At 43.7% G+C, this 26,134-nt stretch overlaps 1 protein-coding gene across 1 annotated transcript in view; it reads left to right on the top strand.

Annotated features, from left to right (window-relative positions):
* Window positions 1-8,630: 8,630 nt before the first annotated feature.
* LOC106568528 (phospholipid-transporting ATPase IC-like) overlaps window positions 8,631-26,134 on the top strand; it is a 60,391-nt gene continuing 42,887 nt past the window's right edge. Inside the window, 3 exon segments of the mRNA XM_082960588.1 lie at window positions 8,631-8,901; window positions 24,664-24,832; window positions 25,462-25,559. Coding sequence (XP_082816714.1) covers window positions 24,691-24,832; window positions 25,462-25,559 — 240 coding nt within the window. The 5' untranslated portion in view covers window positions 8,631-8,901; window positions 24,664-24,690.

A 26,134-nucleotide genomic window follows, 5' to 3' on the forward strand; every position in this document is an offset into this window, starting at 1 on the left:
ATATTCTTCCTTAGTTGTTTTTTTTTCGAAATCTAAAGGCACAACATTGATTTGAGCCAATGTTATTAATCCAATCTTGTGGAATAGATAAACGGATACGTTTTTATTTTCGTAAAAAACAACTTTATATTGAAGGAGTAACTTTGAGTTAACGGCTTGCACATGCGCAGTTCGCCGCGAGAGGACCGTTAGACCCTATTTTTTATTTTTTTTATTTAACCCTTTATTTAACTAGGCAAGTCATGAGTTTACCTAGCCAACTTCGCCATGACATCCCCTAAAAGTGCGATCGGAGATCTATTGGATAAGCAGTTTTAGCCTATCTTTATACTGTACTGTCGATGACTGTATATTTTCGACCTAGCATTAACACAAGGAACTATTTTACAATGAGGGGATTCGATTATCTGGCCCGGGTTACCATGTAGGAGGTGTTTTCTCCGGGTGTAAAGTGATTGCATTCGTTTGGGAACCGGGCTGCCTCTCGGGCGTGACCCAGGTGCCCAGTTCAAAACCCACTGCGAAGTCGGCTCAAAACAAAAGTGATGTAGCCTAAACTAGATTAAACACGTGTGAGTTAATGATTACGATTCTGTGTTTTCACAAACGCGTTATCTGCCTTACAAATTAAAACAAGTTAGAAAATTCGAATATAGGCTTATATTATATGGAATAGAAATGTTGTATGTTTCTGAACGATCCACCAGGCTACCTTGTTGACAACATGACTGCAGGGAAGATTGCTGTTCCATCGAAAAGGGTGCTCCTCCCTCACCGCTTTTGCCATAAACCGGTGCACCGAGGGTCAGTTTACATTTTTTTTCGATTTGGTACTATTTTCACAAGTACAGTATCTGGTCAAATTTCACAAATGTTTGTACAAAACTCAAAATAGATCCTCAAAAGGGCTGTTTAAAAAAAAAACTTTAAGCACATTTTCAATTGACTAAGTACAACACACAAAACCACACGGCAACTTTTTCACCAAACCTAATCAGTGTTTCATCTAGAAATACCTTTAACATAAAGTAATTACCATTCAAAATGCAATGCTCACAATACTTTTCATATGATTCTCTTCTCATTTCTTCAAATACATTTAACCATCACTTAATCCAACTGCGCTTAATGGTTAATCACTTAACCGTTTGGTAGACCTATAGATTTTAAACTGGTTTGTCTACTATATATTGATTTTGAGAACTGCAGAGATAAAATGATGTGTTTGTAAAGTATAAACATCTCAATTACATGTATGATACATGATAACCATACGTAATGACTGCTTGTTATTGCTAATATATTTTACATAGTGGTCACCACAATTGGCCACCATATAAAAGGGTGTGTGTGTGTGTGAACACTTGCTATTTTTTTCAACATAGAGCAGGATAGACAGCAAGGGAGAGGGAGAGGGAAAAAATCAAAGAGCTTGTGGACAAGCAGCCGTCAAAGAGGTGGGCATGGGCCCCATTATAGAGGTGAACATCAGAGAGAGGGAGGCAGACAATGTGGTAAACAGAGGCTGCCAGATTAGTTAACCCCAATCTGAAAAGATCAATTGTCAATTTGATCATGAGGACATTTCACCCCCAAAAAACTGGAGGCTACAGGATATGCACTATGCTTTACCATTACATTTACAGTAAATTACATATTGTAATGCATGTAAATTCACAACATGTTCCAGTATTCTTAGAGTATGATCTATTGACAGTAAACTCTGTTCTACCCTCAGAATTGACAGAAGACCCCATGGTGGTGGCTGTGTGCTGAACGACCAGCAGGAGTGGACAGTGGTGGAAATAGTGAGGGCCAGGAATGACATAGGCTGTCCGAAATAAAGCAGGCCATTGAGCAGAATGATGACACCTTTGCCAATGTGGCATCAATCTCAATCGCACTCCACACTGCCCTTTCCCATCTGGACAAAATGAACACCTATGTGAGAATGCTGTTCATTGACTAAAGCTCATCACTAAGCTAAGGACCCTGGAACTAAACACCTCCCTCTGCAACTGGATCCTGGACTTCCTGACGGCCCCCCCCCCCCCAGGTGGTGAGGGTAGGTAACAACACATCTGCCACGCTGATCCTCAACATCGGGGCCCCTCTGGGGTGCGTGCTCAGTCCAAACACACCAAGAGAGTCGTGAAAAGGGCACGACAAAGCCTATTCCCCCTCAGGAAAATAAAAAGGTTTGGCTTGGGTCCTGAGATCCTCAAAGGTTCTACAGCTGCAACATCGAGAGCATCCTGACTGGTTGCATCACTGCCTGGTATGGCAACTGCTCGGCCTCTGACCGCAAGGCACTACAGAGGGTAGTGCGTACGGCCAAGTACATCACTGGGGCTAAGCTGCCTGCCACCCAGGACCTCTACACCAGGCGGTGTCAAAGGAAGGCCCTAAAAAATGCCAAAGACCCCAGCCACCCCAGTCATAGACTGTTCTCTCTACTACCGCATGGCAAGCGGTACCGGAGTGCCAAGTCTAGGAAAAAAAGGCTTCTCAACAGTTTTTACCCCCAAGCCATAAGACTCCTGAACAGGTAACAAATGGCTACCCGGACTATTTGCATTGTGTGCACCCCAACTTCTCTTTTACGCTGCTGCTACTCTCTGTTTATCATATATGCATAGTCACTTTAACCATATCTACATGTACATACTACCTCAATTGGGTCGACCAACCAGTGCTCCCGCACATTGGCTAACCGGGCTATCTGCATTGTATCCCGCCACCCACCACCCCCCTCTTTTACGCTACTGCTACTCTCTGTTTATCATATATGCATAGTCACTTTAACCATATCTACATGTACATACTACCTCAATCAGCCTGACAAACCGGTGTCTGTATGTAGCCTTGCTACTTTTATAGCCTCGCCACTGTATATAGCCTGTCTTTTTACTGTTGTTTTATTTCTTTACCTACCTATTGTTCACCTAATACCTTTTTTACACTACTGGTTAGAGCCTGTAACTAAGCATTTCACTGTAAGGTCTACTACACCTGTTGTATTAGGCGTACGTGACAAATAACATTTGATTTGAATTGACAACAAGTTCTCATTTACATCTGCGACCTGGCCAAGATAAAGCAAAGCAGTGTGACACAAACAACAACACAGAGTTACACATGGAATAAACAAACGTACAGTCAATAACACAATAGAAAAGTCTATATACAGTGTGTGCAAATGAAGTAAGATTAGGGAGGTAAGGCAATAAATAGGCCGTAGTCAGGAAATAATTACAATTTCGCAAATAAATACTGGAGTGATAGATGTGCAGAAGATTAATGTGCAAGTACAGATACTGGGGTGCAAAGGAGCAAAATAAAAAAAATATATAAATAAAATAAATAATATGGGGATGAGGTAGTTGGATGGGCTATTTACGGATGGGCTATGTACAGGTGCAATGATCTGTAAGCTGCTCTAATAGCTGATGCTTAAAGATAGTGAGGGAGATATGAGTCTCCAGCTTCAGTGATTTTTGCAATTCGTTCCAGTCATTGGCAGCAGAGAACTGGAAGGAGAGGCGGCCGAAGGAGGAATCGGCTTTGGGGGTGACCAGTGAAATATACCTGCTGGAGCGCGTGCTACAGGTGGGTGCTGCTATGGTGACCAGTGAGCTGAGATAAGGTGGGGCTTTACCTAGCAGGACTTATAGATGACCTGGAGCCAGTGGGTTTGGCGACGAGTATGAAGCAAGGACCAGCCAACGAGATCATACAGGTCGCAGTGGTAGGTAGTATATGGGGCTTTGATGACGAAACGGATGGCACTGTGATAGACAGCATCCAATTTGCTGAGTAGAGTGTTGGAGGCTATTTTGTAAATGACATCACCGAGGTTAAGGATCGGTAGGATAGTCAGTTTTACGAGGGTATGTTTGGCAGCATGAGTGAAGGATACTTTGTAGCGAAATAGGAAGCCAATTCTAGATTTAATTTTGTATTGGAGATGCTTAATGTGAGTCTGGAAGGAGAGTTTACAGTCTAACCAGACACCTAGGTATTTGTAGTTGTCCACATATTCTAAGTCAGAACCGTCCAGAGTAGTGATGCTAGGCCGGCGGGCAGGTGCGAGCAGCAATCGGTTGAAGAGCATGCATTTAGTTTTACTTGCATTTAAGAGCAGTTGGAGGCCACGGAAGGAGAGTTGTATGGCATTGAAGCTCGTCTCGAGGTTAGTTAATACAGTGTCCAAAGAAGGGCCAGAAGTATACAGAATGGTGTCGTCTGCGTAGAGGTAGATCAGAGAATCACCAGCCGCAAGAGCGGCATCATTGACATATACAGAGAAAATAGTTGGCCCGAGAATTGAACCCTGTGGCACACCCATAGAGACTGCCAGAGGTCCGGACAACAGGCCCTCCGATTTGATACACTGAACTCTATCTGAGAAGTAGTTGGTGAACCAGGCGAGGCAGTCATTTGAGAAACCAAGGCTGTTGAGTCTGCTGATAAGAATGCAGTGATTGACAGAGTCGAAAGCCTTGGCCAGGTCAATGAATACGGCTGCACAGTATTGTCTTTTGTCGATGGCGATTATGATATCATTTAGGACCTTGAGCGTGGCTGAGGTGTACCCATGACCAGCTCTGAAACCAGATTGCATAGCGGAAAAGGTACGGTGGGATTCAAAACGGTCGGTGATCTGTTTGTTAACTTGACTTTCGAAGACCTTAGAAAGGCAGGGTAGGATAGATATAGGTCTGTAAGAGTTTGGGTCTAGAGTGTCTCCCCCTTTGAAGAGGGGGGACGACCGCGGCAGGTTTCCAATCTTTGGGGATCTCAGACGATACGAAAGAGAGGTTGAACAGGCTAGTAATAGGGGTTGCAACAATTTTGGCAGATACATTTAGAAAGAGAGGGTCCAGATTGTCTAGCCCAGCTGATTTGTAGGGGTCCAGATTTTGCAGCTCTTTCAGAACATCAGGTTTCTGGATTTGGGTGAAGGAGAAATGGGGAGGCTTGGGCAAGTTGCTGTGGGGGGTGCAGAGCTGTTGACCGGGGTAGGGGTAGCCAGGTGGAAAGCAAGGCCAGCTGTAGAAAAAAATGCTTATTGAAATTCTCTATAATTGTGGATTTATCGGTGGTGACAGTGTTTCCTAGCATCAGTGCAGTGGGCAGCTGGGAGGAGGTGCTCTTATTCTCCATGGACTTTACAGTGTCCCAGAACTTTTTGGAGTTTGTGCTACAGGATGCAAATTTCTGTTTGAAAAAGCTAGCCTTTGCTTTCCTAACTGCCTGTGTATATTGGTTCCTAACTTCCCTGAAAAGTTGCATATCACGGGGGCTATTCGATGCTAATGCAGAACGCCACAGGATGTTTTTGTGCTGGTCAAGGGCAGTCAGGTCTGGAGTGAACCAAGGGCTATATCTGTTCCTGGTTCCATTTTTTTTAATGGGGCATGCTTATGCTTATTTATGGTGGTGAGGAAGGCACTTTTAAAGAATAACCATGCATCCTTTATTGACGGGATGAGGTCAAAATCTTTCCAGGATACCCGGGCCAGGTCGGTTAGAAAGGCCTGCTCACCTTTAGGGAGCATTTGACAGTGATGAGGGGTGGTCGTTTGACCGCGGACCCATTACAGATGCAGGCAATGAGGCAGTGATCGCTGAGATCCTGGTTGAAGACAGCAGAGGTGTATTTAGAGGGCAGGTTGGTCAGGATGATATCTATGAGGGTGCCCAAGTTTACAGATTTGGGGTTGTACCTGGTAGGTTTCATGATAATTTGGGTGAGATTGAGGGCATCTAGCTTAGATTGTAGGACGGCCGGGGTGTTAAGCATATCCCAGTTTAGGTCACCTAACAGTACAACCTCTGAAGATAAATGGGGGGCAATTAATTCACATATGGTGTCCAGGGCGCAGCTGTGGGCTGAGGGGGGTCTGAAACAAGCGGCAACAGTGAGACTTATTTCTGGAAAGGTGGATTTTTAAAAGTAGAAGCTCGAACTGTTTGGGCACAGACCTGGATAGCATGACAGAACTCTGCAGGGTGTCTCTGCAGTAGATTGCAACTCCACCCCCTTTGGCATTTCTGTCTTGGCGGAAAATTTATACACATACATTGAGGCTTTTTTCAGCTATGATTTTACCACTCAGAATCGAGAATGGATATGACACTACAGGATGTAATACACCCTTACAACAATCTACTTTTTGATCTTCTTGACTTCTTATCTGGTAAACTGCTACTATGTGTCAAGAAAAGAGCCCCAATTAGGGGTTAGTGTACTCCAGTAAAAAAGGGCTGGTTTAGATTAAAAACTATTGCCCTGTGTCCCCGTTCATAGGGGCATGAGAGACTAGTCAATGGTTTGAATTGAGTTGGCACTTTATTGGCCCAAACACCCACAGACCCACAAGGTTGAGGTTACTCATGGACAGTAATTAGTAATGTTTTTTGTTTTTTTTGCATTGACGCATTGTGTCTTCTAACTGTCCAAGAATAGGATCCAAAGTGTTAGGAAATATTTGTTCCCATAAATACAAAGGATGATGTCTCTCCTCATACCTCTGGCACTTTAGTCAGACTGCCAGACTGTGCACCACAGAGCCAATCAGGAGAGAATACATACAGGTCAACGGTGCCAATTGAAAGTCAAGGGGTGTGTCTGTGCCTATTGGATTACTCTCTCTTTACAGAGGAACCCTTGTGGTTCAAGTCAAGAGCTACCCTTCCCCTTTCAGTCTGCTCTGCGCATGTCTTTAAGTGACAGAGCCAGCAGCCAAGAGAGTTTTTCACAGTAGGTCCTAAAAAAGCATTATACTTATGAATGTATGTAAAATGCTTATATGCATTAGATCCAGTACAATGGAATAACTAAGACCTGAATTAGAATGCAGCGTGTTCCGATTCCTCCTTCTCTTCCTGTCCAGCAGGGTCAACCAAAAACACTTGGCCTGATGGTTCATGCAGATACTGGGGAAGCAATATAGAAATGTATTGATCCCTTATTAAATGATTTTACTATTAAATGGCCCATATCACAACCCTCATACCACTTCACAAAAATGTACCTAAATCAATTTTGGGAAAAGGATTTTACTCACAAAAGACATAGGAATTTATTTTTCCAGTTAGAAATAGTAGGCTGTGCATCAAATAACTATTTTCATCAGAAAAACAAACCCTCAAATGCACTATTGCATTTTGTAAGTTGTCTGCAGGTGGCTTGTTGTGAATGCACTCAAATATCAAGTCATTATCAGGTTATGGAAACTGTGTTCTAATACTCAATGTAGAAGGATTTGTCTTAATGTACAGTATATGAAAGTGATGCTATGAAAAGGATTCTTTCACGTTATCAAGCTCACTCTGACTGACAAATCACTGCCTATTACTGTGATTAAAAAGAGCATATGAAACATTGTTTTTCATGAGGCCTACCTGTGCACCTTCCATTAAGCACCTCTGTTCGAACACCTCTCCTGTCCTTGATCCATACCACATACAGCCATTTGTGGATCTTTTCAGTGTCCATGTGAAAGATAGTTATTACGAGGCTGGAACATTTGTTAACTTAAATTATTTTTTTTAACACCCATGTAAAATGAAGGCCTGCAAGCTTACACTTAAATTTAGAATAATTCATGTAAAATCATGTGAGATGAAAATGGACAAACTAAAGGGTGTGAAATATAGAAGGGTAGTCAGTGGACATTCTGTACCTTGTTTGAAGTCACTAGGTCACATGGCCAAGGAGCTATTGAAATTCAAAATTTTGAAACATTTATGTAAAAACGTGTGAGGTGAAACTTGACAAACTAAAGGGTGTGCAATATAGAAGGGTAGTCAGTGGACATTCTGAACCTTGTTTGAGTACAGTAGGTCATATGCACAATGAGCTATTGAAATTCAAAAATGTAAATAAATAATAAAAAATAGTGCGAGATGTAAATCGACCCCCCAAAAATGTGTTTAATGTGTGTCTATGCCATCGGGTTAGTTAGAACCATTTTTTAAAGTTTTAGGAATAATGGTTAAATAGCTATTGAAATGTGAAAAAATTGATTTGTCACTATGTTGACAGTCCCTAACTGCTGTTGGTGGAGGTAAGGATAACTACAGGTGAATATCCAACCTGAAACGGTCTTTACCTCGGTATTTGATTGCATTCTTAACATATCGATACATTTGCCTCATAGTCATGTGGCTAATAGCAAAATAACTATAACAGCATGACATTTACATTAATGTACAAATGTTTATAATAGGAAAACTTTACAATTAAACGTCTTATACAGTAATATAGCTAATGTCATTGTGAGTTGTCAATGTGGGCAGTCTTTACATATACTTGTATTTACGGACATAAAGCAGTTCATCATGCAACTGATTAATGTCATGGCTAGATGAGATACAGTTTGTCAAATTGATGTCAATTATTTTATTTTACCCTTTTAGCAAACCCTAACCCATTTCCTTGCCATAACCTACAGTAACCCTTACCTGCTGCGTAAATTCTCTTAACCTGATACGAAAAGTTAATTCTGCCAAACTGTATCCCTTCCAGCCAAAACATCTTGATTCCGTTTGATTGGGATTACATCGTTACCTGGTTGGTCACGTGTGTGTCAGTCAGAAATGGCTAGTGTGTAAACTATATGTCATTTCAGCTCCGAAATGATATTTTTTGTCGTTTGTTTTAATGAAACAGAAGGCGCTTTTTTTTTGTGTGAAGTTATATTTAAAACTCATCCTGTCAGACCAGTTTGTCAAATTTCAGGGTTGGTAGGTAGCCATTACGCAGGTAAAGGGAGTGAACAAAACTCCACAATTGTTTGTGGCGAGGACAGAACAAACATGGTACAATAATCAGAAACTGGAAGACCACACGGAAAGAAAAAATAAATAAATTATCGACATTGAAGAATACTGGTGAGTAGTTAGCTGTATTATCCCCCTCAAAATTAAAGTTATTTTCAAGGATTTGTGGAGTGTGACGTTCGCACTTTGACGTTATTTAATCCACTGACAATCTAAAAATCTAAAACAGAAGCAAATCGAGTAAATCCAAATTTTTACGGCGATTTAATTTATCACATATTGGCTATGAACAGTCCACTTATGTTATTTCCAGACGTTCTTATACAGATTTGCTTTGTTTCTGTGTAGTTGAACTTTTCCATGTCCTTTTATTTTACACTTGAATTGTTTGTAAACACTTATGATTCTCTATACGGGATGTGAATGACATTTAATTGTAGTCTTGATACTCTTCCTGGAGACAGTGTGTCTACGACACACAATCTATAGGGTTGCTTCAGAACTCTCTCTGTTTTATATAAACACACAGCTGACAGTAGCCGGCCGGCCGCTTGATCTGCGCTGGAGTCTTGGGTTGATGTGCATTCCCGGTAATACACACCTGTCACCTATGGACCGGCTCGTACATAAAGCATCCTTGTTTCAAGCTGCAAATGCATAATTTTCTTCCTTAACTAGATTTAAAAGCGAGCCGTGGTGGGGAAAAAAAAAAAAAAAACTGGAAACGTGTACCGTCTTAATAAATTAATACAACAAAAACCTTCCCACACCATTTTGGTTTTTATCCGGACAATTTAAGATGTTGCACACCGTTGGCTGAACACTGTGTGCAACATCCTAAATTGTAAGAAAATTGTGTTTTATTAGAGAGGTACGCACACACACTCAGTGGCCAGTTTATTAGGTACACCCATCTAGTACCAGGTCGGACCCTCTTTGCTTCCAGAACAGACTGAATTCTTTGGGGCATGGTAACGTTGCTCAATTGGTATCAAGGGACCTAACGTGCCAGGACAATATTCCTCAAACCATTGCACCACCGCCACCAGCCTGTACCGTTGACACCAGGCAGGATGGGGTCCATAGACTCATGCTGCTTACACCAAATCCTGACTCTGCCATCCGCATGACGCATCAGGAGCCGGGATTCGACGGACCAGGCGATGCGCGACTCTTACCATTCTCCTTTTGACTTCTCATCAACGAGATGTTTTCGCCCACAGGACTGCCACTGACTGGATGTTTGTTTGTCGCACCATTCTCAGTTAACCCTAGACACTGTCGTGTGTGTGTGAAAAGCCCAGGAGGCCGTTTCTGAGACAGTGGAACCGGCGCTGCCCGGTACTGAAACATTTATACCATGCTCAGTTGCTTAGGTCACTTATTTTGCCCGTTCTAACATTCAATCAAACAGTATCTGGATGCCTGTCTGCCTGCTTTATATAGAAAGCCATATGACTCACTGGTGGTGTACCTAGTAAATTGGCCACAATGTATTTTCCCACTTTTTCTTTCCAGGCGGCTTGCCATTTAAAGCTAGTTAAGGAAGAAAAATAATGCCTTTGCAGACGGAATCAAATTGTATCTGTCACGAGCTGAATACAACAGGTGTCGACCTTACTGTGAAATACTTGCATACAAGCCCTTAACCAATAATTCGGTTGGAGGATGCTTGATGTACACGCCTGTCCACAGGTGACGCAAGTGTATTCCTAGGAATGCAGATCTAGAGGCCACCATTGCCCGCCGAGGCTAACACACGCAGAGGGAAAGACTGCAAGAGCTGCCTTGACCCATATGCATGTGTTTTGGCAGTCCGAGAGAGAGAGAGAGAGAGAGAGAGAGAGAGAGAGAGAGAAACACTGATCACTTTCTACCACTGCAATGTGTCAGTCACCACCTTGTTACCCTGTGGCTCGGGGTCCAGTTTCAGGCCACAAAAGCGCCATAGGTCATGAACACAGATTACTCGACCTCTGCTAAATGGGGGATGATATTATGTGTGATGGATTGGCCGTTCGAACACTGATAATAAAATGGGTGACCTGAGGGTCAATGCACTTCCTGAATGTGTTCCACATGGGTAGCTTCAGGTTGAATATGTGGCTTTTCCAAGCAGGAGGTAGGGTTTAAATGGTTGACAGGAATAGGAGCAGACCTGGTTAAACACACACTGGTTAATGTCCTGATGAATATGTGGTGACGGAGATGTGTATTTAGGTGTAGTGTTACTGAGTGCACTGGAACAACAGATGAACTCTGAAAGTAGTGTCGCTCTGAGTGCTCGTAATATTGTAACAGATCAGCCTTCTTGTGGATGACTTCCTCTTCTATGTTTCCAGTCCGCATCCCAAATTACACCCTATGTCCTGTATAGTGCTTATAGGAGTCTGGTTGAAAGTAGTCCATTATATTTATGAAATAAGGCGCCTTGTAATTTTAATGTCCTCCACTCCTATTGTATATTCCTCCCAGCCAGTCAGTGATGTGTTCCTCAGACGACAGCCTGAGGTAGGGCCGGTCAGTGATGTGTTCCTCAGAGGACAGCCTGAGGTAGGGCCGGTCAGTGATGTGTTCCTCAGAGGACAGCCTGAGGTAGGGCCTAAGACGGTTCAGTATGAAGATAGGTGGAAACTGCTTCTCTGTTAACGCTTGTAGGCGATGTTGGCAAGCTAAGCTCATGCGCAGACACAATTATGTTTTCCTAACAGTCATCTTGTGCCGAACTGTGTCAGTTTGTCACGGGTTGGAGTAATAACATGTTAAACTATTCAAGACATTGGTTCAAATCTATGTTGTGACTTTTAGCTTTTGAGAAAATGTAACAATTTTTTTTAAGGAAGATTTTTTTTTCTTCCACTTCTTAATTAAACCCCGAACTGGTCTGCTTGATCTGTTTCGCAAGCACTCCCAGAAGTCTCGTGATGTTGTGCCTCTGGGTTTTGAAAAACTCTGTGGTAGGGCTTATTGTTATTGTTTTATTATAGATGTGAAATCTACACTCTAGTTCAGACATGTTGAGGGCTACAAGTCATGTCACAGCACAGTTACACAATGGAAGGTTGAACCATGCAATATGCCAAATACTTGTTCATAAAGATTTGTACACGTTTTAATGCGTTTACCCAGGAAGTTATGTTGGGATAGCGAAACAGTTAAGTCAGACATAAGGTGTTGTGGTTGTTGAGTCTTGTTAGTTACGTGATAGACCGAGCTGACCATGAGGGTGAAGGCTGGTGATGGTGACTATAGGCAAAGCAAGTCTGTCCCCTTTTTCTCTCTCTCCGTATGGAAATACATAGCCCTAGAAAGGTTACCAAGAAAGCAAGATTTGAATCCTGACTTGTAAGGCAAATGTTGTAAATTCAAGTATTTTCTTTAGCTTGAAGACAGACCTCTCCTCCTTTATCACTCTCCATTTTCCTTTAAGCTGCTTTCATTAGCATGGTGTGGAATGGATGTCAGGTTGTTGTTCTCCATAGCAGGAAGTCATCCACAACAATGCAGATATGTATGTATGTATATGTATATATATATATACTGCTCAAAAAAATAAAGGGAACACTTAAACAACACAATGTAACTCCAAGTCAATCACACTTCTGTGAAATCAAACTGTCCACTTAGGAAGCAACACTGATTGACAATAAATTTCACATGCTGTTGTGCAAATGGAATAGACAACAGGTGGAAATTATAGGCAATTAGCAAGACACCCCCAATAAAGGAGTGGTTCTGCAGGTGGGGACCACAGACCACTTCTCAGTTCCTATGCTTTCTGGCTGATGTTTTGGTCAATTTTGAATGCTGGCGATTCTTTCACTCTAGTGGTAGCATGAGACGGAGTCTACAACCCACACAAGTGGCTCAGGGAGTGCAGCTCATCCAGGATGGCACATCAATGCGAGCTGTGGCAAGAAGATTTGCTGTGTCTGTCAGCGTAGTGTCCAGAGCATGGAGGCGCTACCAGGAGACAGGCCAGTACATCAGGAGACGTGGAGGAGGCCGTAGGAGGGCAACAACCCAGCAGCAGGACCGCTACCTCCGCCTTTGTGCAAGGAGGAGCAGGAGAAGCACAGCCAGAGCCCTGCAAAATGACCTCCAGCAGGCCACAAATGTGCATGTGTCTGCTAAAACGGTCAGAAACAGACTCCATGAGGGTGGTATGAGGGCCCGACGTCCACAGGTGGGGGTTGTGCTTACAGCCCAACACCGTGCAGGACGTTTGGCATTTGCCAGAGAACACCAAGATTGGCAAATTCGCCACTGGCGCCCTGTGCTCTTCACAGATGAAAGCAGGTTCACACTGAGCACGTGACAGACGTGACAGAGTCTGGAGACGCCGTGGAGAACGTTCTGCTGCCTGCAACATCCTCCAGCATGACCGGTTTGGCGGTGGGTCAGTCATGGTGTAGGGTAGCATTTCTTTGGGGGGCCGCACAGCCCTCCATGTGCTCGCCAGAGGTAGCCTGACTGCCATTAGGTACCGAGATGAGATCCTCAGACCCCTTGTGAGACCATATGCTGGTGCGGTTGGCCCTGGGTTCCTCCTAATGCAAGACAATGCTAGACCTCATGTGGCTGGAGTGTGTCAGCAGTTCCTGCAAGAGGAAGGCATTGATGCTATGGACTGGCCCGCCCGTTCCCCAGACCTGAATCCAATTGAGCACATCTGGGACATCATGTCTCGCTCCATCCACCAACGCCACGTTGCACCACAGACTGTCCAGGAGTTGGCGGATGCTTTAGTCCAGGTCTGGGAGGAGATCCCTCAGGAGACCATCCGCCACCTCATCAGGAGCATGCCCAGGCGTTGTAGGGAGGTCATACAGGCACGTGGAGGCCACACACACTACTGAGCCTCATTTTGACTTGTTTTAAGGACATTACATCAAAGTTGGATCAGCCTGTAGTGTGGTTTTCTTTTGAGTGTGACTCCAAATCCAGACCTCCATGGGTTGATAAATTGGATTTCCATTGATTATTTTTGTGTGATTTTGTTGTCAGCACATTCAACTATGTAAAGAAAAAAGTATTTAATAAGATTATTTCTTTCATTCAGATCTAGGATGTGTTGTTTAAGTGTTCCCTTTATTTTTTTGAGCAATATATATAGATATAGATATATATCTCTCTATCTGCATTGTTGTGGATGACTTCCTGCTATGGAGAACAACAACCTGACATCCATTCCACACCATGCTAATATGACTTCACATGGATCTTCTATCATTTCCATACTTTGTTTGTTGTTGATTTTATTTTTTTATTACAATATTCTTGGTGGAACACTTTTTCCGGTTGATTCTTGAATGAATGGAATGATTACCCCCCGTTGAGCCAGACAGTCATTGATTGTTCCAGTAGTAAATACACTGAACTTGATTGGGATCCCGTCTTGACTCTCCCAGCAAGGGATGAGCTGATATGGGATCATCTAGTACTGGGATTCCCAAACGTGTTATAGTCCCGTACCCCATCAAACATTCAACCTCCAGCTGCCGTACCACCCCTCTAGCACCAGGGTCAGCTCACTCTCAAACGTTGTTGTTTTGCCATCATTGTAAGCCTGCCACACACACACACACTATACGATACATTTATTAAACATAAGAATGAGTGTAAGTTTTTGTCACAACCCGTCTCGTGGGAAGTGACAGAGAGCTCTTATAGGACCAGGGCACATCATGATTTGAATTGTGCTCTTTATTTAACCATCTGACATAAAACCTTATTTGTTAATAGAAAATTGTGAATAATTCACCACAGGTTATAATGACAAGGGTGTGCTTGAAAGGATGCACATAATGCTGCAATGTTGGGTTGTATAGGAGAGTCTGTCTTAAATAAGTTTCCACACACAGTCTGTGCCTGTATTTAGTTTTCCTGCTGGTGAGGGCTGAGAATCCACTCTCACATAGGTAGGTGGTTGCAAAGGGAATCAGTGTCTTAACAGCGCGATTTGCCAAAGCAGGATACTCTGAGCATAGCCCAATCCAGAAATCTGGCAGTGGCTTCTGATTTAAATATGTTCACAGAATCAATGAGGCTCTCTTGTTCAGATATGGGTAAGTGGACTGGAGGCAGGGCATGAAAGGGATAACAAATCCAGTTGTTTGTGTCATCCGTTTCGGGAAAGTACCTGCTATATCACATTTAACATTGTCCGTAAGCTTGAGTTCATTTGCACACAAAAAAAATCATACAATGATAGAAAGACCTGTGTGTTGTCCTTGTTAATGCAGACAGAGAAGAGCTCCAACTTCTTAATCATAGCCTCAATTTTGTCCCGCACATTGAATATAGTTGCGGAGAGTCCATGTAATCCTAGATTCAGATCATTCAGGCGAGAAAAAACATCACCCAGACAGGCCAGTCGTGTGAGAAAGTCGTCATCATGCAAGCGGTCAGACAAGTGAAAATGATGGTCAGTAAAGAAAACTTGAAGCTTGTCTCTCAATCTTTGCCCCTTGATAACCAGCGCACTTCTGTATGTTGTAAAAGTGTTACATGGTCTCTGCTCATATCATTACATAGTGCAGAAAATACACAAGGGTTCAGGGGCCTTGCTTTAACAAAGGTAACCATTGTCACTGTAGTGTCCAAAACATCTTTCAAGCTGTCAGTCATTCCCTTGGCAGCAAGAGCCTCTCGGTGGATGCTGCAGTGACCCAAGTGGCGTCGGGAACAACTGCTGGCACCCACGTTACCACTCCACTATGTCTCCCTGTCATGGCTTTAGCGCCATCAGTACAGATATCAACATGAGCAGCAGCTACGTTTGGTTTCATACGGAATTCCCGTGAGAGATTAACAGTTAATGTGATTGGATGTTAATTATTTGACTAGGCTACCTGTATTAGACATTGTGTTGTTATTTCGCTGAACAATAGATGGTTTAATTATATTTTTGGCAGTGAAACGAGGCTACTCGGGCGAGGGGGAAAAAACACTCACCCAAATGTATAGCCCCGTTGGAAAATATAAATGGACTGTTTGAAAATGTGGATAAAATTATGTGAATCACATTTTTTATTTGGCGTACCCGCAACGATATTGTGCGTACCCCAGTTTGGGAATACCTGGTCTAGTAGGTAAAGAGGACTGTGTTTCCTGTTAGGGTCTAGTAGGTAAAGAGGACTGTGTTTCCTGTTAGGGTCTAGTAGGTAAAGAGGACTGTGTTTCCTGTTAGGGTCTAGTAGGTAAAGAGGACTGTGTTTCCTGTTAGGGTCTAGTAGGTAAAGAGGACTGTGTTTCCTGTTAGGGTCTAGTAGGTAAAGAGGACTGTGTTTCCTGTTAGGGTCTAGTAGGTAAAGAGGACTGTGTTTCCTGTTAGGGTCTAGTAGGTAAAGAGGACTGTGTTTCCTGTTAGGGTCTAGTAGGTAAAGAGGACTGTGTTTCCTGTTAGGGTCTAGTAGGTAAAGGGGACTGTGTTTCCTGTTAGGGTCTAGTAGGTAAAGGGGACTGTGTTTCCTGTTAGGGTCTAGTAGGTAAAGAGGACTGTGTTTCCTGTTAGGGTCTAGTAGGTAAAGAGGATTGTGTTTCCTGTTAGGGTCTAGTAGGTAAAGAGGATTGTGTTTCCTGTTAGGGTCTAGTAGGTAAAGAGGATTGTGTTTCCTGTTAGGGTCTAGTAGGTAAAGAGGACTGTGTTTCCTGTTAGGGTCTAGTAGGTAAAGAGGACTGTGTTTCCTGTTAGGGTCTAGTAGGTAAAGAGGACTGTGTTTCCTGTTATGGTCTAGTAGGTAAAGAGGACTGTGTTTCCTGTTAGGGTCTAGTAGGTAAAGAGGACTGTGTTTCCTGTTAGGGTCTAGTAGGTAAAGAGGACTGTGTTTCCTGTTAGGGTCAGACTAGTTAGCAGATGATTTGTGGTCGGCCGGTAGCTTAACTCAGAGCAGTGTTTTAACCCCTTGACCTCGCCCCTCTATTCAGGGGAGCATTGGCAGCAGGGTGAGGGACAGTTGGGCTATGTTAAATATTGAGATGGGGGTGGAAAGCTTTCACCTTTATTTAACCAGGTAGGCTAGTTGAGAACAAGTCCTTTATTTAACCAGGTAGGCTAGTTGAAAACAAGTTCTCATTTTCAACTGCGACCTGGCCAAGATAAAGCAAAGCAGTTCGACACATACAACAACTCAGAGTTACACATGGAATAAGCAAACATACAATCTTTAGTGAATTTCTTGTCTCAGGTATGTCAGGCAGGCAGCGAGCCAGGTATGTGAGGCAGGCAGGCAGCGAGCCAGGTATGTGAGGCAGGCAGGCAGCGAGCCAGGTATGTGAGGCAGGCAGGCAGCGAGCCAGGTATGTGAGGCAGGCAGGCAGCGAGCCAGGTATGTGAGGCAGGCAGGCAGCGAGCCAGGTATGTGAGGCAGGCAGAAAGCTAGGTTTATGAGGCAGGCAGGCAGTGAGGCTCCTTTTGAAAGGTGTTCCCAATGCCTGTTGTCCCTCTTCTCCCTCCCCTCTTCTCCCTCCCCTCTTCCTCATTGTTGCCATGGCAGTGCGTCGGGCCAGGCCGACGGATACCGCCAGACATCACGACAAACCGCGGTATGTGTAGAGAGAAGTGGAGGAGGACAGTGACACCTCAGAGGGCTCTGGTATAAAGTAGTGCACTATAAATGAAAGGGTGCCATTTGGGATGCACCCCAAAAGTCATCCCACTGATTTTTAGTGGTAGTTAATTTCAGGAAATATGTCTCAATGGGTCTAAAATATAGTTGCTGCCTTTTTGATTTTGATTGTGGTAAACTGATTTTGTTTTGAATGAATTTGTGGATATTCTCCAGGATGATCCATGTGTTAGAGCTCTCAGAAGCATAGAGTAGTAGAATGGTCGTGGCAGTGTAAGCTCAGAGGCTCGCTGTACTTAGAAGTGCATTCCTCGTTCTGTTCTCTCGTTCTGTTCTCTCGTTCTGTTCTCTCGTTCTGTTCTCTGCCAGAAACACATTTTCTTGTCAAAATATTTGAAATGTCTTTTAAGAATTTGTAAACAAACTTTCACAACACTCGTTATCTCAAGTACTGTACACAATCAATTCACAACCTCAAATACTTCAATGTGCCACGTTAAATTTGTCCTGAATTTGATCATAACATTTGAGATTTATAGACGTACTCCTCATACAGTTGTTAGTCTACAGTCATGTTATAGGACCTACACGCTGATCAATGTCTCCTCCACAAGCATTCTGGTGGTTTTGTATTCAGGAACTTGTTCTCTCTCAAATCACAGCATGGTCATAGACTGCTGCCTGACAGACTGCCAGATAAATCAAATATGTCTCTTTAGTAGTTTAGTCTTTACACACGATGATCATGGAGATGAGTTGCATAACCAATAATCTGTCTGTTCTCCCCAAGTGTGGGCTTGTTTACTTCCCTTCATGGATTTGAAACAAAATGACTGCTAGGCTATATGGAAACTCTAGTCCATGCTTAGACCAATCCAATGCTTTTACGTCTGTGGGGTGTAGTGAATGAGCACGTTTTTAAGTGGGACACATTTTGTCTCGTCAGTGACCATCGTTGGTCACTGCCTTTCAAAGTGTGTTGCATTATGGGGATACAAATGTTCCAACTTGCGCCTTTTCATGTCGACTGCATGAACTTATCAAACACCATTTGATCAAAGGTCATGCGGTTTTTAAAGACGCCTTCAAGTTGCTTCTCACCAACTGTACCACGCAGAAATCGCCTGCTTAGTGGAAGGCCCTATTTGTCCATCTATCACTTTTTGTTTTTGTGTGACCCATGCGAACGTGACCAAAGACATCACTCAGACGGGGATACAAATGGAAGTGATATGAGACCTCTCTCTCTAACCAATGAATTGTACACCCATTATGTTTTCAATTTGAGTGTATCATTTGGTTTATAAAGTTCCATTTAAATTTATTTTTTAAATACACTTTTATAAACAATAGCAGCTATGTTGACACTGCAATGTTGATCATAGCCTTGCTGTTGGAAAACCACTCCAGTGTCGGACTTTCCGCTGTTGCAGATGCACCCCCACCCCCGACTTAATTTGGCTTTTGTCTAGTTGGCTTCGTTAGCCTTACTACTTGAACACACCCATTGAGTGTCCACTTCAGGAGGAAGGAGAGATTATTCAGACCACTAAGTACTGCACAGCAGGAAGGAATGGTAGAAGTGGAGCTCTCTGTTAGTGTTACATCACTGCAGAGAGGGAGAGAGAGACCTTGCTTAGTTAGTCAAATAAGGGTGCGCCCTACCTGCCTGCCGACAGCCTACCTGTGTGAAACTTTCCCCTTGGGTGTGGAGGTAAGGTAAGTTCTACCTTGTTTTTATTAAAAACAAAAAATATATTTTCTTAACTCTTTCTTGAACTGCATTGTTGATTAAGGGCTTGTAACTAAGCATTTCACAGTAAGGTCTACACCTTTTAAACATTTGATTTGATGGGCCTCCAGAGTGGTGCAGACACTGCATCACAGTGCAAGCTGTGTCACTACAGACCCTGGTTCGTTTCCAGGCTGTTGTCATAGACGGCCGCGACCGTGAGACCCTTAAGGCGGCGCACAATTGGCCCAGCGTCGTCCGGGTTAGGGGAGGAAAAATCTTGTGCGAGCAAGGAGACCTAAAAACCTGACTCAGTTACACCATCTCTGTCAGGAGGAATGGGCCAAAATTCACCCAATTTATTGTGGGAAGCTTGTGGAAGGCTACCCACAACATTTCACCCAAGTTAAACAATATAAAGGCAATGCTACCAAATACTAATTGAGTGTATGTAAACTTCTGACCCACTGGGAATGTGACGAAAGATATAAAAGCTGAAATAAATCACTCTACTATTATTCTGACATTTCACATTCTTAAAATAAAGTGGTGATCCTAACTGACCTAAGACAGGGAATTTTTACTAGGATTAAATGTCAGGAATTGTGAAACTGAGTTTAAATGTATTTGGCTAAGGTGTATGTAAACTTCTGACTTCAACTGTAAATGTAGGAAGTAATTGTGTTCGACAAGGTGTTGCATGTACTGTATGTACCCAGGAGACGGCCATCTTTCCTTAGGCCAGCTCCTTCTTGGTCGGCCAGTCCAAGCAGGTTATTATTTGTCCCGATGGTGACAAAACATATGAACAAAAAGGAAAACTACCAAAGGAAAGGGCTTATGGCCACCAAACAAACCCAGCAGCCTCACGGCTCTGCCAGCTGGGACACTGACTGACCATCACATTAAATGACAGCACCTGATGTGCTTATCAAGGAATCATTCTAGCACAGCATTTGGACATGGTTAGTGTTGCCACCACAATCTAATTTTATTAAGTCACCTGCGCCGAATACAACCGGTGTAGACGTTACAGTGAAATGCTTACTTATGAGCCCCTAACCAACAATGCAGTTTCAAAAAATACAGATAAGAATGAGAGATAAAAGTAACAAGTAATTAAAGAGCAGCGATGAAATGACGATAGTGAGACTATATACAGGGGGGGGGGGGTACCGGTACAGAGTCAATGTAGTCTCAGTAGCCATTTGACTAGATGTTTAGGAGTCTTATGACTTGGGGATAGAAGCTGTTTAGAAGCCTCTTGGACCTAGACTTGGCGCTCCGGTACCGCTTGCCATGAGGTAGCAGAGAGAACAGTCTATGACTAGGGAGGCTGGAGTCTTTGACATTTTTTAGGGCCTTCCTCTGACACCACCTGGTATAGAGGTCCTGGATGACAGGAAGCTTGGCCCCAGTGATGTACTGGGCTGTTCACACTACCCTCTGTAGTGCCTTGCGGTCGGGGGCCGAGCAGTTGCCATACCAGGCAGTGATGCAACCAGTCAGAATGCTCTCTGGTGCAGCTGTAGAACCTTTTGAGGATCTGAGGACCCATGCCAAATGTTTTCAGTCTCCTGAGGGGGAATAGGTTTTGTCGTGGCCTCTGCATGACGGACTTGGTGTGCTTGGACCATGTTTGTTGGTGATGTGGACACCAAGGAACTTGAAGCTCTTGACCTGCTCCACTGCAGCCCCGTTGATGAGAATGGGGGCGTGCTCGGTCCACTTTTTCCTGTAGTCCGTAATCATCACCTTTCTCTTGATCACGTTTAGGGAGAGCTTGTTGTCCTGGCACCACACGGCCAGGTCTCTGACCTCCTCCATACAGGCTGCCTCGTTGTTGTTGGTGATCAGGCCTACCACTGTTGTGTCATCTGCAAATTTAATGATGGTGTTGGAGTCGTACCTGGCTGTGCAGTCATGAACAGGGAATACAAGAGGGGACTGAGAACGCACCCCTCAGGGGCCCCTGTGTTGAGGATCAGTGTAGCGGATGTGTTGTTACCTACCCTTACCACCTGGGGGCGGCCGTCAGGAAGTCCAGGATCCAGTTGCAGAAAGTAAAAAAAATAAAAAGTATGTTCATCTCTAGGAGACAGAACGCGTCTCCTTCCTGAGCGGTATGACGGCTGCATGGTCCCATGGTGTTTATACTTGCGTACTATTGTTTGTACAGATGAACGTGGTACCTTCAGGCGTTTGGAAATTGCTCCCAAGGATGAACCAGACTTGTGGAGGTCTACAATTTTTTTTCTGAGGTCTTGGCTGATTTCTTTTGATTTTCCCATGACGTCAAGCAAAGAGCCACTGAGTTTGAAGGTAGGCCTTGGAAATACATCCACAGGTACACCTCCAATTTACTCAAATGGTGTCCATTAGCCTATCAGAAGCTTCTAAAGCCATGACTTAATTTTCTGGAATTTTCCAAGCTGTTTAAAGGCACAGTCAACTTAGTTTATGTAAACTTCTGCCCCGCTGCAATTGTGATACAGTGAATTATAAGTGAAATAATCTGTCTGTAAACCATTGTTGGAAGAATGACTTGTGTCATGCACAAAGTAGATGTCCTAACCGACTTGCCAAAACTATAGTTTGTTAACAACACATTTGTGGAGTGGTTGAGAAATGAGTTTTAATGACTCCAACCTAAGTGTATGTAAACTTCCCACTTCAGAGTTCTTTTTCCTCTGGTTGCACATTTAACATGCTGATAGAAATTTGGTAAAACGTGTGTTTCTGTATTAAAGTCCCCGGCTACTAGGAGCGCTGCCTGTGGGTGAGTGTTTTCTTGTTTGCTTATGGCGGAATACAGCTCATTCAATGCTGTCTTAGTGCCAGCCTAACACTAAAGTACATAACATTATCAAACAAATGTAAATATAAAGTAGCCTATTTATTTATTATTATTATTTTTTTTTAATTACGATTTTTGTAACTGTTTAACAAAAGCTTGTAAAAATGGACTTGTGATTCGGATCAAGTGGCAGTTTGGTGTGAATGTTTTCCTTCAGTGCTCTATTTTAATTAAAGAGATGTCATGTAGTCGTTTTGGGGTATTTAACCGGTTTTGGCTTCGGTGGGTGTGAGGAGGTATTTACTGGATTATCTCAAACTTTATAAAGAAAGCAAAACACTCCTCAGTCATAACCTCCTCGCCAAGAGACTAAAAGACCTTGCTGCCATAAGGCTAACACTGACTACTTACAGACATTTGAAGATGTTTGACCATTACCCATTGTTTATTTTTTTAGCTATTATCTAACAAGACATTGAAAGCCATATGAGTTAACTATATGATAGTGTGCTCTGTGTATTATTGGTAGTAGTAATCTAAATTATATCATGGCACAAAATGTTTACCTACATATAATTGGCTCAATAAATACCCCAAGTTGTTGTGCTGCCATTGCTGTTTTTGGATTTGGCGGTATAGTTGAGTGGACATGGGACTGGGAGGAGAAGAGTTTTATGTCTAGTTCTGTGATTCATTTCCATCCATTTAAAAAATGTGTGTGTGTGTGTGTGTGTGTGTGTGTGTGTGTGTGTGTGTATATAGTTTGAGATATGTGTATATATATGTATGTATGTGTATATAGTTTGAGATATATAGTTTGAGATATGTATATATGTGTGTGTATATATATGTATTTATGTATGTGTGTGTGTGTATATATATCTCAAACTACACCCATCAGAAATCACAGTAGAACCACAGTCAGAAATGTCAAGTCAACATTCTGCCATTATTCCAGCTCAGGTAAAAAAATATATATATATTTTTTTTACCTGAGCTGGAATAATGGCAGAATGTTGACTTGACATTTCTGACTGTGGTTCTACTGTGATTTCTGATGGGTGTAGTTTGGCATGTGTTGAAGAGGTAGCCTACAGAGCAGCGTAGTCACCTGAAGGGCTGTCTGCATCCCAAATAGCAACCTACATATACTCTATATAGAGCGCTAGCCCTGGTCAAGAGTAGTGCATCTATGAAGGGAATAGTGTGCTGTTTGAGACGCAGCTGCTTTCTGTCTGTAGAACACTTCTTTGTCTATGGGTTAAACTTTAGGAATGCTGATCAACCTCATAGCCACCATCTCCTTAAAACAGGTAGGGTTAGTGACGGGAAATGGAAATTCACCTGGGCTGTTTGTCTATATTTAAAGGTTTTATGTAGTTGAAAGATGTATTCTTTTACTTAAGTTTTTGTTTTGTTTTATTTTTGCTCTTGGTTCTACGCTACATGGCTACAAAAGTATGTGGACACCTGCTCGTCAAAATCTAATTCCAAAATCATGTGCATTAATATGAAGTTGGTCCCCCTTTGCTGCTATAACAGCTTCCACTCTTCTGGGAAGGCTTTCCACTACATGTTGGAACATTGCTGCGGGAATTTATCACGAATGTGTTCGATGGGCTTGAGGTCAGGGCTCTGTGCAGGCCAGTCAAGTTCTTCCACATCACTCTCAACAAACCATTATGTATGGATGTCGCTTTGTGGACGGGGGCACAGAATCGTCTAGAATTTAATGAAGGGAACGACCCTGAACCATGAAAAACAGCCCCAGACCATTATTCCTCCACCACCACACTTTACAGTTGGCATTATGCATTGGTGCAGGTAGCGTTCTCCTGGAATCCGCCAAACCCAGATTCGTCCGTCAGACTGTGACACGTGATTCATCAATCCAGAGAATGCGTTTTCAATGGCGGCGAGCTTTCCACCACTCCAGCCGATGCTTGGCATTGCGCATGTTGATCTTAGGCTTGTGTGTGGCTGCTCGGCCATGGAAACCCGTTTCACGAAGCTCCCGGCGAACAGTTCTTGTGCTGACCTTGCTTCCGGAGGCGTTTTGGTACTCGGTACTGAGTGTTGCAACTGAGGACAGATGATTTTTACACGCTTCAGCACTGTGAGCTTGTGTGGCCTACCACTTAGCAGCTGAGCCTTTTTTGCTCCTAGACATTTCCTCTTCACAATAACAGCGCTTACAGTTGACCGGGGCAGGTCAAGCAGGGCAGAAATTTGACTAACTGACTTGTTGGAAAGGTGGCATCCTATGGCAGTGGTGCCGTGTTGAAAGTCACTGAGCTCTTCAGTACAGGCCATTCTACTGCCAGTGTTTGCCAATGCATGGCTGTGTACTCTGTTTTATACTCCTGTCAACAATGTGTGTGGCTGAAATAGCCAAATCCACTAATTTGGAGGGGTGTCCACATACTATTGGCTATTTAGTGTATCTAGTATGACACAAACATTTTATCTTGTGTATGACACGAGTGCTTTAGTTTCCTTTCCTTGTCAAAGACTGAAATCTAAGTGGACTTCACTCTTTAGTGCACTTCAAGTCCTCTGACACGCTTTGTGAATGTGAAACCGGTTTTGCTTTGGAAGAATGAGTTGGCAAAATAATTTGCAAGAATCAGTGGCTATTTCAAAATACTCCTTGGTGAAAACTCTCTCTCTCCTCTTTCCACCCTCCCCTTTCTCTCTCCCTCAATCTTCTCTGCATGCTCTTTCTCATGTCCTCTCAAACCCCTATCCCCCTCCCTCTCCCCTCGCCCCCCCAGTGAGCGACCTCCAGACGTTTCTCCACTATGAGTCGGGAGCGAGCAGACTCCCAGGGGTCACTTGGGCCTGACGATGAGGTCATGCCATATAGTGACGACGAGACGGATGATGAGTTGGACCCCGGCTCAGATGAAGAGCGGCCACAGGTGGAAGAGGCCAAGAGCACCGGTAAGAGACTGGGAGCGGACACTAGAGAAGAGCTGCCGTACACACACACACACACACACACACACACACCTCATCCATTAGACAATTATCTGAGAAACCTCTCTTAATAGTGGTAATACCACCTTTTGATTCATTTGGAAGTGTTCCAGTTTCACCATTCAGCTGCCATGTTCTGTCTGCCCTTCTGTTTCCAGAGTCTGACTGTCTGCCCTTCTGTTTCCCGAGTCTGACTGTCTGCCCTTCTGTTTCCCGAGTCTGACTGTCTGCCCTTCTGTTTCCCGAGTCTGACTGTCTGCCCTTCTGTTTCCCGAGTCTGACTGTCTGCCCTTCTGTTTCCCGAGTCTGACTGTCTGCCCTTCTGTTTCCAGAGTCTGACTGTCTGCCCTTCTGTTTCCAGAGTCTGACTGTCTGCCCTTCTGTTTCCAGAGTCTGACTGTCTGCCCTTCTGTTTCCAGAGTCTGACTGTCTGCCCTTCTGTTTCCAGAGTCTGACTGTCTGCCCTTCTGTTTCCAGAGTCTGACTGTCTGCCCTTCTGTTTCCAGAGTCTGACTGTCTGCCCTTCTGTTTCCAGAGTCTGACTGTCTGCCCTTCTGTTTCCAGAGTCTGACTGTCTGCCCTTCTGTTTCCAGAGTCTGGTTGGAGAGTCAAAGCGAACGACAGGGCCTTCTGTAACCTGCCAGAGTTTCAGAAAAAATACTTCTTGTGTCTCAAGAAGAGTAAATATGCAGTAAGTTCCCTCCTTCTCCCTGTTCCACCCAGGACTACTGGTTCAAGCCTAGGTCTTGTTCGTTAGACACCACACGAAGGCAATGGACAGAAACAGGAAAGGTGTACCTGGACTTGTCCAGTAAGAAACTCACATGTTTTAGATTCCTCATTGTATAAGGGTTTAAACCCGTTTATAGTTGCATGCCCGCATGAACCCCAGCCGCATGAACCCCAGCCGCATGAACCCCAGCCGCATGAACCCTAGTGAACACCAGCCGCATGAACACCAGCCGCATGAACCCCAGCCGCATGAACCCTAGTGAACACCAGCCGCATGAACCCTAGTGAACACCAGCCGCATGAACCCCAGCCGCATGAACCCCAGCCGCATGAACCCCAGCCGCATGAACCCCAGCCGCATGAACACCAGCCGCATGAACACCAGCCTCATGAACCCTAGTGAACACCAGCCGCATGAACCCTAGTGAACACCAGCCCCATGAACCCTAGTGAACACCAGCCCCATGAACCCTAGTGAACACCAGCCTCATGAACCCTAATGAACACCAGCCTCATGAACACCAGCCTCATGAA

Source organism: Salmo salar, chromosome 13 (assembly GCF_965601325.2).
Source record: "Salmo salar chromosome 13, fSalSal1, whole genome shotgun sequence".
Taxonomy (NCBI): Eukaryota; Metazoa; Chordata; class Actinopteri; order Salmoniformes; family Salmonidae; genus Salmo; species Salmo salar.